General features: G+C 44.3%; 1 protein-coding gene across 1 annotated transcript in view; it reads right to left on the bottom strand.

The window, feature by feature from the left end:
- SAMD10 (sterile alpha motif domain containing 10) overlaps positions 1–13,891 on the bottom strand; it is a 38,106-nt gene extending 24,215 nt beyond the window's left edge. Inside the window, exons 1-2 of the mRNA XM_077252967.1 lie at positions 13,691–13,891; positions 3,514–3,695 (exon numbers count right to left, since the gene is read on the bottom strand). Coding sequence (XP_077109082.1) covers positions 3,514–3,695; positions 13,691–13,775 — 267 coding nt within the window. The 5' untranslated portion in view covers positions 13,776–13,891. The remainder of the gene's footprint in view (positions 1–3,513; positions 3,696–13,690) is intronic.
- Positions 13,892–14,155: the final 264 nt, after the last annotated feature.

Genomic DNA, 14,155 nt, shown 5'->3' with positions numbered 1-14,155 from the left:
AACTGTACCTGTGTTCTTCCATTTCCTTACTATGTTCCTCACAGTGGAAATTGACAGGTTAAATCTCTGAGACAGCTTTTTGTATCCTTCCCCTGAACAACTATGTTGAATAATCTTTGTTTTCAGATCATTTGACAGTTGTTTTGAGGAGCCCATGATGCCACTCTTCAGAGGAGATTCAAACAGGAGAACAACTTGCAAGTGGCCACTTTAAGTAGCTTTTCTCATGATTGCATACACCTGGCTATGAAGTTCAAAGCTCAATGAGGTTACAAAACCAAAAAAAGTGCTTTAGTAAGTCAGTAAAAAGTAGGTAGGAGTATTTAAAACAAGAAAATGATAAGGGTGCCCATACTTATGCACTTGTCAAATTTGGTTTGAATGCAGATTGCAGATTTTCTGTTAGTATAATAAACCTCATTTCAAGGCAGAAACATTACTGTGCCCAACAGTTATTAGATATATGAAACAGAAATAGCTGTTGCAAAAAAAACAATTTTTATAAAACATTAAGCTTAAGATTAATAGGGGTGCCCAAACTTTTTCATATAACTGTATGTATCACATGTCCCTCACTGTTCATCTCTAGGAGTCCCTGAATGTGATCACTACGGCCTGTACCTAGTATTAAGCTATAGTCACACTATCACTATTTGGTCAGTTTTTTACCTCAGTATTTGTAAGCCAAAATCAGGAGTGGAATAATCAGAGGAAAAGTATAATAAAATTACGTCACCACTTCTGTATTTATCACCCAATCCTGAATTTGGACTACAAATACTGAGGTAAAATACTGACCATATACTGAAGGTGTGACCGTGGCTTGGTGTAGTGTCCTACTGTATGGTAGGTACACTTATTTTTTGTGCAGCACTGTAACTTTCTTTTTACGTCTATAGCATCCTTCATGTTAATAATGGGCACTGTATACTATATGGCGGTATGACTTGTCCCTTTCTCCGAAGTACAGGACAGTAATGTCCAGCATTATACGTGTGGCTGACTGGATTTAACAGTAGATATGCCGCACTGCGCCGCCCTCATTTCATGCATCACGATATCTGGTCTGTTAGTGAAATACCTCCGCACAGGGGTAATATCTGTGTGACAGTACAGCGGCTAATAATTACAGTACCCAATTATCCTCCTTGCCCAAGGAGGTCACACATGAGCTCTCCAGCAGAGCCCCCTCCTCCTGACCGTGGAGTTCCACACTGTGCCCTCATTACCAATTATCTTGTATATTATCAGTCTCCTGCTCCTCATATTGAATTTATCGGGTTTTCAACTTTTTTTTTTTCATAGAAAATGCTTCATCATTATATTTTAATGAAAAACTCAATGACTCTGCTTGTATATAAGGAATAGAATTTTATTGTTTCCACTCCTGATCTAATGCTTCCCATTTTGCTGCGATTATATCAAAACTCTGTAATACAGATCAGCAGCACAATTCTTTCTTCTGTTCTGAGAATTTGCTACAGTGTATCAGTGCCAGTAACATGTATTTGCCTTCAGCCCAGGTTGTTTAGTACATAGAATTTTGTCTACATTCGTTGCGAAAAGTTTTGAGTTTTCACAAAGTTTGCTGCTTCCATTTTTATAACAGTAATTTGCATTGACTCCGGATTGGTATGAAGAGTGATCAGATGAATTGTAAAAATTGCTAAGTCATTCCATTTCACAAAAATTAACTTAATTTCAGCTCGGCCACAAAATGAGCTGCTTACATCATTTCAGTGTTCTTCTCGTTAGCTCAGGAGAAAGTGTTATCGAGGACAAGGCAGCTGATATCACGTTGCCATTGTGATTGAATTATAAGACCAGACTAGTTGCATTAAAAGGGGGTTGGTGCTTGAAATCAATTACTTTTTTTCAGATAACCACTGTTACCTCCAAGGGCTGGTGCTTGAAATCATTGTCTTCTTCTGCTAACCAATGTTACCTCCAAGGAAATATGTTCAGTCATCACTGCTTTGCAACAAAATGGATTTACAGGCAAGGACATTGCTCTTATATCAACCACTTATCAGATCATCAAGTACTTCAAAGAGAGAGGGTCAGTTACTGTGAAGAAGGCTTCAGGGCACCCAAGAAAGTCCAGCAAGTGCCAGAACCGTCTACCAAAGAGGATTTAGCTAAGGGATCGGTTGAAAACAAGTGCAGGAGTAGTAGCAAGCGAGTATCAGCACATCTGGACACACTGAGAGGGGAAGGTTTTCGGAGGCTGCCTGGTGTGAAGAAGGATAGCAAAAAAAGCCACTTCTCTCTAAGAAAAAGATCAAGGGCAGACTGACATTCTACAGTATAGCAAGTACTGCAGGGGACAGGGGTAAAGCTATTTTATCTCATGAAGCCCCCTCAGACTATTTGGTATATCTGGAATAATGATTGGAGAAGAAAATGTAAGCACTACCATGAGTCTTGTATCTGCCAACAGTAAAGCATCCTAAGACCATTCATGTGTGGGTGCTTCTCATCCATGGAGGGGGCTCACTCACAATTTTGCCTAAGAACACGGCCATGAATAAAGAACATCCTCCAAGAACAACTTCTCCAGCTTGGGGATGAACAATGCTTTTTCCAGCATGATGGAGACCATGTCACAAGACAAATGTGATAAATCCTCAAAAAGCGGAAGGACGAATAAAACTACAGAAATTGTGATAAGCTCCAAGCACTGGCGAGACAAGAATGGGCGGTCATCAGTCAGGATTTGGCCCAGAAGCTGATATTCAACCGCCACGGTCAAAGAGCAGAAGTCATGAAAAATAATGGACAACATTGTAAATACCGAGTCTTTCCATAAACTTGATGAATTTGATAAAAGTGTAAAAACTTATGAAATGCTAATAATTGTACTTCAGTGACCATAGCAACATCCAATTCAAAGAGGTAAAAACGCTGAAGCAGCAAACTGTGAGAACCAAATTGTGGGTCAGTCTCAAAACTTTTGGCCATGAACGTAGACCTGATACAATTGGAGCAAACTTTCAACTGTGAGAAATATAAAAGTCTGTACAGGTTTTCAGTCTCATCCTATGTAAACAAATTGTTCTCAGTTACTGAAAGCAACCCAAGATCTTTAAGATGGCAAGGAATTGAAATTAAAGGGTTGTTCAGTCTTAAACTACAAGTCTGCAGTCACTCTACAGTATGTGAGACCATCTAGTTGGAATGTGGCTGGTAATATGTACAGTATATTGCATACTTGCGATCACATAACCCCTGAGAATCCTCACAGCCCTCAGTGTGCGCGATGTGAGGATTTACAAGTCTGCAGTGACAGAGTAACTGCAGACTTGTAGTTTAAGACCAGACAGCCCTTCAAGTATTTCTAGCAATGCACTACATCAGGGACATTTCTGTACGTACACTGATCCACAAGACGGCAGTGGTGAGATATGAGTTATGACTGCAGCTCTGGATGTGACTGGAGTAGAAGACATGATGCATATATGGTAAATACACAACTAGAGCAGAGAGAAAATGAGATTAATGATCGATGAATACCTGTGACACTTCTGTCCCAGGCTGTTTAAGCAGTTTGATGGTCCTACTTCCAGCCGGTCGGTGCCCCCGGCCGTCATGCCATGTCAGGCTGTTGCCAATCTCTCGGCGAAAACGATGGTTCAAGTTCTCAGCAGAGACTGTGTGTTCCAGGAGATTTCGACAAAACCTGAAGTGAGCGGCAGCTGTCAAAATGAAAACATACGGAGGTCAAGAGTAGGTGATGACCACTGAGCTACATGTGGCATCAGGGGGTGGGCTACAATTGCTGACCTCTGTGTGGCACTGGTGGGAAATGGAAGCTTACGACATAGAAAATTTTGGTTCTCAAGTCCTCAGACAGTTCTCTTATCCTCTTTTGGTTCTTCATGCTTAGTGTGGCATACACAGACACATAATGCAAACCTTGAGGCAACTTCTCCCCTTTTAACTGGTTTCAGGTGTGATTCTCATATTGCCCACAACTGTTACTTGCCACAGGTGAGTTTGAACGAGCATCACATGCTTGAAACAAAGTTGTTAACCCACAATTTTGTCCCATTTTGGGGGTTTTGTAGGAAATTATGTCCAATTTGCTTTTTGTCATTTTTTATCTCTCCTCGTTTCTTTTTTAGTTTTGTTCCAGTGCACACAAAGGAAATAAATTTGTATAACAAAACGTATGATTACAATAATTTTCAGGGAGAAATACTAAAATATCTGGAACAATTTCAAGGGAGCCAACATTTTCGGCCATGACTGTTTACCCCCTGATTTCCAAGGGTGATGTTGGTTGCGCCCATGAGACATCACATCCATGACTGCATGGGTGCAAATGTGAAATAGCGAATATACTGTATAAGTATTTAGTTTTTTTATGTTAACTCTATAAACACTGCTGCAACATGTGACTGCATCCCTAGGACCTTGCAGCTGTACATATTCCAGGCCTGGAGGAGAGGGGGGACAAGGTCGCTGACAAGCAGAGGAACACCTGACCCATTGTCTGCAGCACGCGAGGATGTGACAAGAATACTGGGGAAGCGAACTGATTATAGGGGACCGTACAGCAGCGGAGAACAAAGCTGCTCTTCTCCATACTTTTATTTTCTCAGTGCCATTTTCACAGCAACGCCTCAGGCATGAAATCGAGTTACAGGGGGAGGAGGAGAGGGTGTAAAAGGAAAAAATGCAAATCCAATTACTATATTCATGTGAACCATGGACTAGACTTTAAAGGCAAAACTCTGGTCGAAAAAGAACATCTGGCTTTAGACTGAGCCTCATTTCTCTATATGCAGAAAAGTAAGTGAACCCCTTGTTATTAGGGCATTTAATAATGTCAGCCCCTCTTACAGCTAGCAGGAGCACAAAGTAGAGCACAGTCTCCATAGATAACCACTAGCAGTAGAATCGCTGTCCTGGTGGCACATTTATAGGATACCACCTCTGCTATAGGTCAGCTTTTATAGTAAAAGGTGCAAAAGTTATCCATCCCTAGTTCCAGCACCCACCACCCTGGACCAAATTCCATCTTGAGGCAGCGTCAACACAACCACTTTCAGCAGCTTCATTAATCAGGATTTCCATCGTAGTCAGAGACCTGAGAACATTAAAGGCTGTGGGCCCTTTTGACATGGAAAAAAGTTGTTTTTTTGTTTTTACATATTTTACTGGTACCCTTCAGTCTGTAATCTTCATTCCCTCATACATTCAGTCCCCCTGATATGCAGTTTGCATCCTTATCCAAGTGTCAGATTTTTCTCTTTTGGGAGTGTCTCTCCCAGTAATACAGGTTGGATGTGAGAGCTGTGTATCTAGAGAATGATTAATCCGAAACGCGTCGGCCAGCCTTCTATCATTACTGTTTGTCAGTTGTTATTTCTTTTAATGGAATGAAATAAAGGTTCTCATTTTCTAACATATTTTTCCCTGAGGTGCTACTGGATATGGCTGCCTTTCTAAAATGGATATAGTGCCCTTTTCACCATGGAGTGTTTCTCCCTTGCACTGTCCATGTTATGGAGTCTCTAACATGAATAGATTTTGGTTTGCTGAAAACTTTCTATTACTGTTTTCTGTGTATCCATGGTACTATTATCTTTATTAGCTCTTTTATTTTCACAGTTTCTATCCTGCGCTTATTTCCTCTTCATATGCAGTCCTTCTTTTCTATAACCTCTTTTCTCTGCCCTCTCTGAGATCCTCTCACAGAAGCATTAATTATTGTGAGGGTCATCTGATTTCCTTTATGATCAGTTTTAAGAATTAAAAAAAAAAAAGCAGCATTTTTTTTTCAGTTGGACACATAACGGAAACAAGACGGACCCTATAAACGGGGGTCTTCTGCCTGATTTCTGAAGGAGGACGAACTTCTTAATAATTCCCATGCTTTGGGCACAATGCAGCTAACCTACAGTCCAGCACCTATTGCTGTCATGATCAGGGTTCACATACTTTTGGCCATGTAGTGCATCATATTGCACGTCAGTATAGTCTTTCTTGCAGTTGCAGTCAGAGTGTTTTGTGGTTTCTACGATGTAGCAGCTTGTGATCTCTATGACACGCAATTTGCCAGACTGAGCCATGTAATACTGGGATAGAATGTTATGGCTGCGGGAGCATTCACGGAAAGGGTTAAGGACGACTCTCGGCTTCCACCAGTGATTGCTTCCAAAGGGCTTCATTCAAAGTGACTGATATAGAAATAAGATTGTTTCTGTGAGGGAGGAATGTTACATATATGAATAGTAACTGGGTATAACCAGTTGCTGATGGAAAGACGCCAATCATAGTATCACACAGGCAAAACTTAAGACACACAGGCTCCGTAGATAGTATCACACAGGAGAAACTTATATACACAGGCTCCGTAGATAGTATCACACAGGAGAAACTTATATACACAGGCTCAGTAGATAGTATCACACAGGAGAAACTTATATACACAGGCTCCGTAGATAGTATCACACAGGAGAAACTTATATACACAGGCTCAGTAGATAGTATCACACAGGAGAAACTTATATACACAGGCTCTGTAGATAGTATCACACAGGAGAAACTTAGATACACAGGCTCTGTAGATAGTATCACACAGGAGAAACTTATATACACAGGCTCAGTAGATAGTATCACACAGGAGAAACGTATATACACAGGCTCAGTAGATGGTATCACACAGGAGAAACTTATATACACAGGCTCAGTAGATGGTATCACACAGGAGAAACTTATATACACAGGCTCAGTAGACACACACGATTGACTTAGATACACAGGCTCAGGAAACAGAATCGCATGGGAGAAACTTAGATGCACAAACTCAATAGACAGTGTCACACAGGAGAGGCTTAGATATACATATTTCATATCATACACTACCCAGACGTACATGTACTTCCCCCCACAGACCCCATATATACTGTACCTGTACGTCAGTCATATCATACTTTTCTATTTTCCCCTGTATTATTGTGTACTGTCCTTCCCTGTCCTATACAGTGACACACCTGTATAATATACCATTCACTGTTCCCTACACGCATGTGGAGCGCCCCCCAAGGGCAGTGGGGTACTCGGTACCGGGTCCTTTGGTTCACAGGGGGATGTCACGGTGGCTGACCCGGTCCGTGGCCCTGGGACGTCCGTGTAAAAGGGAAAGGTCTTTAAGGGGAATGTTCGTGACGCCACCTGTGGTATGCGGTCAGGGTGACCGACGCTGCTTTAAGGGGTCCACTGGGGTGATGTTATGGCAGCTAGATGGTATACCTTCCCACAGGTGAAGTATATCCCCAGGGCTTCCCAGTGTGTAGATGGTGGATGGTGTGAGGCGCAGTGAAGAACGAGGACACAAGGTTGCAGTCTCTTTACCTCTACTGAAGACTTCAGCATCCACAGTCCAGAGCACCAGATCACAGGGCAGACAGAGTCCGGCCGGTTGGAGGCAAGTCCAGAGTTCCCTTGTCCAGGTGGAAATCAGTAGCCTTCCTCTAGCACTGCAGTGTTGTAGTCCCTTACTGCTAAGCTTCTCATAAGGTCACAATTGTTGTAGATGTTATGTCTCTCTCTCTGTCCCCCAGATGGATAGGACAAACCCGTATGACCGGTGGCTTGAGGCGTTTTACAGGGACTCTATCATGCCCCGGCCTCTAAGGGGGTGCCACCTTGCCTCCTGGGTGTAGGGCGGACAGGTAACGTGAAATAAGCTGTCCTGCCGTTCTCTGGAGCAAGGCATAAAGGATCGTTGCTCCCTCGGTGTTTCGGCTACCGGGATCCTGCGCCTCAGAAGGAGGCAGCCTGTGTAGGGCTGTTCCCCTCCTGGTATCCTCTCCTTTGCTACGACTTCTTTCACCCTCTCTGCAATACAGTTCTCCTTCAGTGTCTCTTTCTAGAAGCTGCAGCTCTCAGGGCAGGCACAGCTCCGTGTCCTTCTGTCTCGACCTCTGACAGGATCCCACCCCTGTCAGGGACCAACTACCCGAGCGAAGCTCAGGCAGCAACTAACTTCCTATCCAGGCCACCAGTTTTACCTAATTGAGAAGAGTGCCCTAATAAATAGGAGCATAGCTCCCCCTGGTGGACTGGAGTATGAAATGTGTTGTATGTTTGTGGTACCTGGTAAAGATCTCCTTTATTGCCTCCAAACGTAACATCACTCCCCCCTAGAGGAAAATGATATTACTGCAACGACCAGGACCCTGGGGCGCTGCACATGTACAATCCTCCCAGATACACTAGCACATATCATGCACTGCTTTAGCCACACTTACCCTACATAAAATATTCACATATGTATTGTACACACTTTGACTTGATAAACACATATACACATGTATTATACACACAGTTATTATACACACCTGCACATACTGTATACAAATCTACTGTATTATACACATCTATATATACACATGTATTATACACACTAGTAGATACAGGTGCTTCTCACAAAATTAAAATATTATCACAAAGCTAATTTATTTCAGTTCTTCAATACAAAAGGTGAAACTCATATACTGTATTATATAGAGTCATTACAAACAGAGTGATCTATTTCAAGTGTTTATTTCTGTTAATGTTGATGATTATGGCTTACAGACAATGAAAACCCAAAAGTCATTATCTCAGTAAATTAGAATAATTAACAAAAAACACCTGCAAAGGCTTTCTAAGGCCGGGGTCACATTTGTGTGTGCAATGCGAGAAACTTGAGCGAGTCTCTCTCATCAATACCCGGCACTGCCGCCGGCATTCGGGACTGGAGTGTTCAGCTGCATAGAAATACATGCAGCCGCACACTCCAGTCCCGAGTGTCGGCGGAAGTGCTGGGTATTGATGAGAGAGACTCGCGCAAGTTTCTCGCATTGCAATCGCAAGTGTGACCCCGGCCTAAGCGTTTAAAAAGGTCCCTTAGTCTGTTTCAGTAGGATCCACAATCATGGGGAAGACTGCTGACTTGACAGATGTCCAGAAGGCAGTCATTGACACACACCACAAGGAGGGTAAGCCACAAAAGGTCATTGCTAAAAAAAAAGCTGGCTGTTCACAGAGTGCTGTATCCAAGCATATTAATGGAAAGTTGAGTGGAAGGAAAAAAGTGGTAGAAAAAGGTGCACAAGCAATCGGGATAACCGCAGCCTTGAAAGGATTGTTAAGTAAAGGCCATTCAAAAATTTGGGGAGATTCACAAGGAGTGGACTGCTGCTGGAGTCATTGCTTCAAGAGCCACCACACACAGACGTATCCAGGACATGGGCTACAAGTGTCGCATTCCTTGTGTCAAGCCACTCATGACCAATAGACCTCGCCAGAAGCGTCTTACCTGGGCCAAGGAGAAAAAGAGCTGGACTGTTGCTCGGGGGTCCAAGGTGTTGTTTTCAGATGAAAGTAAATTTTGCATTTCATTTGGAAATCATTGTCTCAGAGACTGGAGGAAGAGTGGAGAGGCCACAATCCAAGCTGCTTGAGGTCTAGTGTGAAGTTTCCACAATCAGTGATGGTTTGGGGAGCCATGTCATCTGCTGGTGTAGGTCCATTGTGTTTTATCAGGGCCAAGGTCAGAGGAGCAGTCTATCAGGAAATTTTAGAGCACTTCATGCTTGCCTCTGACGACAAGCTTTTTGGAGATGGAAATTTCATTCTCCAGCAGGACTTGGCACCTGTCCACACTGCCAAAAGTACCAATGCCTGGTTTATAAACAACAGTATCACTGTGCTTTATCGCAGCGGTGCTGCGATCTGCTCTCACTGTACGGCTGCACTCAGAGCAGGAAGCAGACGGCAAGGGACCTGAAGGACACCGACGGGTGAGTATGTACTGTTTGTTTTTTTACGTTTACGCTGGTAACCAGGGTAAACATCGGGTTACTAAGCGCGGCCCTGCGCTTAGTTACCCGATGTTTACCCTGGTTACCTGGGGACTTCGGCATCGCTCCAGCGTCGTGATTGCAACGTGTGACCGCAGTCTACAACGCTGGAGCGATGATTATACGACGCTGCGACGTCACGAATCGTGCCGTCGCAGCGATGAAAATTTCAATGTGTGACGGTACCCTAAACGACCTATTACCCTAATCTTCTGAATCAACTAATTAACTCTAAACACATGCAAAAGATACCTGAGGCTTTTAAAAACTCCCTGCCTGGTTCATTACTCAAAACCCCCATCATGGGTAAGACTAGCGACCTGACAGATGTCAAGAAGGCCATCATTGACACCCTCAAGCAAGAGGGTAAGACCCAAAAAGAAATTTCTCAACAAATAGGCTGTTCCCAGAGTGCTGTATCAAGGCACCTCAATGGTAAGTCTGTTGGAAGGAAACAATGTGGCAGAAAACGCTGTACAACGAGAAGAGGTGACCGGACCCTGAGGAAGATTGTGGAGAAGGACCGATTCCAGACCTTGGGGAACCTGAGGAAGCAGTGGACTGAGTCTGGTGTGGAAACATCCAGAGCCACCGTGCACAGGCGTGTGCAGGAAATGGGCTACAGGTGCCGCATTCCCCAGGTAAAGCCACTTTTGAACCATAAACAGCGGCAGAAGCGCCTGACCTGGGCTACAGAGAAGCAGCACTGGACTGTTGCTAAGTGGTCCCAAGTACTTTTTTCTGATGAAAGCAAATTTTGCATGTCATTCGGAAATCAAGGTGCCAGAGTCTGGAGGAAGACTGGGGAGAAGGACATGCCAAAATGCCTGAAGTCCAGTGTCAAGTACCCACAGTCAGTGATGGTGTGGGGTGCCTTGTCAGCTGCTGGTGTTGGTCCACTGTGTTTCATCAAGGGCAGGGTCAATGCAGCTAGCTATCAGGAGATTTTGGAGCACTTCATGCTTCCATCGGCTGAAATGCTTTATGGAGATGAAGATTTCATTTTTCAGCACGACCTGGCACCTGCTCACAGTGCCAAAACCACTGGTAAATGGTTTACTGACCATGGTATTACTGTGCTCAATTGGCCTGCCAACTCTCCTGACCTGAACCCCATAGAGAATCTGTGGGATATTGTGAAGAGAAAGTTGAGAGACGCCAGACCCAACACTCTGGATGAGCTTAAGGCCGCTATTGAAGCATCCTGGGCCTCCATAACATCTCAGCAGTGTCACAGGCTGATTGCCTCCATGCCACGCCACATTGAAGCAGTCATTTCTGCCAAAGGATTCCCGACCAAGTATTGAGTGCATAACTGAACATTATTATTTGATTGTTTTTTGGTTTGTTATTAAAAAACACTTTTATTTGATTGGACGGGTGAAATATGCTAATTTATTGAGACAGGTTTTTTGGGTTATCAGGAGTTGTAGGCCAAAATCATCAGTATTAAAACAATAAAAGACCTGACAAATTTCAGTTGGTGGATAATGAATCTATAATATATGAAAGTTTAATTGTAATCATTACATTATGGTAAATAATGAAATTTAACACTATATGCTAATTTTTTGAGAAGGACCTGTACACCCATATATCATTACCGATATACATGTACTATTCATACCTACCCCATATACACCCGTATTTCATATACTGCACTACAAACATGTACTATCCACACGTACCTCATATACAGCATACATCACATCCTGCCCTATACACATGTACTATCCACACCTGCTCCATATACACTCGTACATCACATAATGCCCTATACACATATACTATCCACACCTACCCCATATACACCCATACATCATATATTGCCCTATACATATACTGTATACTACCCACACCTACCGCATATACATCATACATTATACCCTATACACATGTACTGCCCACACATACCCCATATACACCCATACATCACATACTGCCCACACATACCCCATATACACCCATACATCACATACTGCCCTATACACATGTACTGCCCACACCTACCCCACATACACCCATACATCACATACTGCCCTATACACATGTACACATGTACTGCCCACACCTACCCCATATAAACCCATACATCACATACTGCCCTATACACATGTACTAACCACACCTACCCCATACACACCCATACATCACATACTGCCCACACATACCCCATATACACCCGTACATCACATACTGCCCTATACACATGTACACATGTACTGCCCACACCTACCCCATATAAACCCATACATCACATACTGCCCTATACACATGTACTAACCACACCTACCCCATACACACCCATACATCACATACTGCCCACACATACCCCATATACACCCATACATCACATACTGCCCTATACACATGTACTGCCCACACCTACCCCACATACACCCATACATCACATACTGCCCTATACACATGTACACATGTACTGCCCACACCTACCCCATATAAACCCATACATCACATACTGCCCTATACACATGTACTAACCACACCTACCCCATACACACCCATACATCACATACTGCCCACACATACCCCATATACACCCGTACATCACATACTGCCCTATACACATGTACACATGTACTGCCCACACCTACCCCATATAAACCCATACATCACATACTGCCCTATACACATGTACTAACCACACCTACCCCATACACACCCATACATCACATACTGCCCACACATACCCCATATACACCCGTACATCACATACTGCCCTATACACATGTACACATGTACTGCCCACACCTACCCCATATAACCCCATACATCACATACTGCCCTATACACATGTACTGCCCACACCTACCCCATACACACCCATACATCACATACTGCCCTATACACATGTACTGCCCACACATACCCCATATACACCCGTACATCACATACTGCCCTATACACATGTACTGCCCACACCTACCCCATATACACCCGTACATCACATACTGCCCTATACACATGTACTGCCCACACCTACCCCATATACACCCGTATATCACATACTGCCCTATACACATGCACTGCCCACACCTACCCCATATACACCCATACATCACATACTGCCCTATACACATGTACTGCCCACACCTACCCCATATACACCCGTACATCACATACTGCCCTATACACATGTACTGCCCACACCTACCCCATATACACCCGTACATCACATACTGCCCTATACACATATACTGCCCACACCTACCCCATATACACCCGTATATCATCCTCCTCCCCATACACATGTACTACCCACACCTACCCCATATACACCCGTACATCACATACTGCCCTATACACATGTACTGCCCACACCTACCCCATATACACCCGTACATCACATACTGCCCTATACACATGTACTGCCCACACCTACCCCATATACACCCGTACATCACATACTGCCCTATACACATGTACTGCCCACACCTACCCCATATACACCCGTACATCACATACTGCCCTATACACATGTACTGCCCACACCTACCCCATATACACCCGTACATCACATACTGCCCTATACACATGTACTGCCCACACCTACCCCATATACACCATACATCACATACTGCCCTATACACATGTACTGCCCACACCTACCCCATATACACCCGTACATCATCCTCCTCCCCATACACATGTACTGCCATTATTCCATGGTCTGTCAGTCCCACCATGCCCAGGATTGCACCCACCGGAGCAGCTCTCTCCCTTCCCATGCATTCTCCTCCATGCCATACGTGTCCTGTCCTCTATCACTCACATTCATCCACTGCCCCCATCACATCCCCGGCTGTACTCACCGTCCATGCCGCCCCTCTCCGGGCTGTAGTCCCCTCTCCCCGAGGGCTCCCTCTCACCGATCCGAGCTCGAAGGTCAGTGAACATCGGGAGTCCGGGTCACAGACAGCCGGGTGCTGGGCTGCCTCCCTCCTCCAGCAGCAGACACAGGACCCGGGGAGGAGGAGGAGGGAGGATGGATGGATGGAGGGTGGACACCGCGGGTCACTATCACCAAGCCAGCTGCTGCTTCTGCTACAGATGACCTGAGCTCATGAGATGCTCTGCAGCTTTCAGAGGTGTCAGGTAAGAGATGCTCTGCAGCCTAGAATGGTGTTCTGTCCACATGGGATGCTCTGCAGCCTAGAATGGTGTTCTGTCCACATGAGATGCTCTGCAGCCTAGAATGGTGTTCTGTCCACATGGGATGCTCTGCAGCCTAGAATGGTGTCCTGTCCACATGAGATGCTCTGCAGACTAGAATGGTG

The sequence above is a fragment of the Ranitomeya variabilis genome, chromosome 4 (genome assembly GCF_051348905.1).
Source record: "Ranitomeya variabilis isolate aRanVar5 chromosome 4, aRanVar5.hap1, whole genome shotgun sequence".
In the NCBI taxonomy this organism is placed as follows: domain Eukaryota; kingdom Metazoa; phylum Chordata; class Amphibia; order Anura; family Dendrobatidae; genus Ranitomeya; species Ranitomeya variabilis.
The sequence above is the reverse complement of the archived record's forward strand: the minus strand, read 5'-3'. Positions and strand labels throughout refer to the sequence as shown.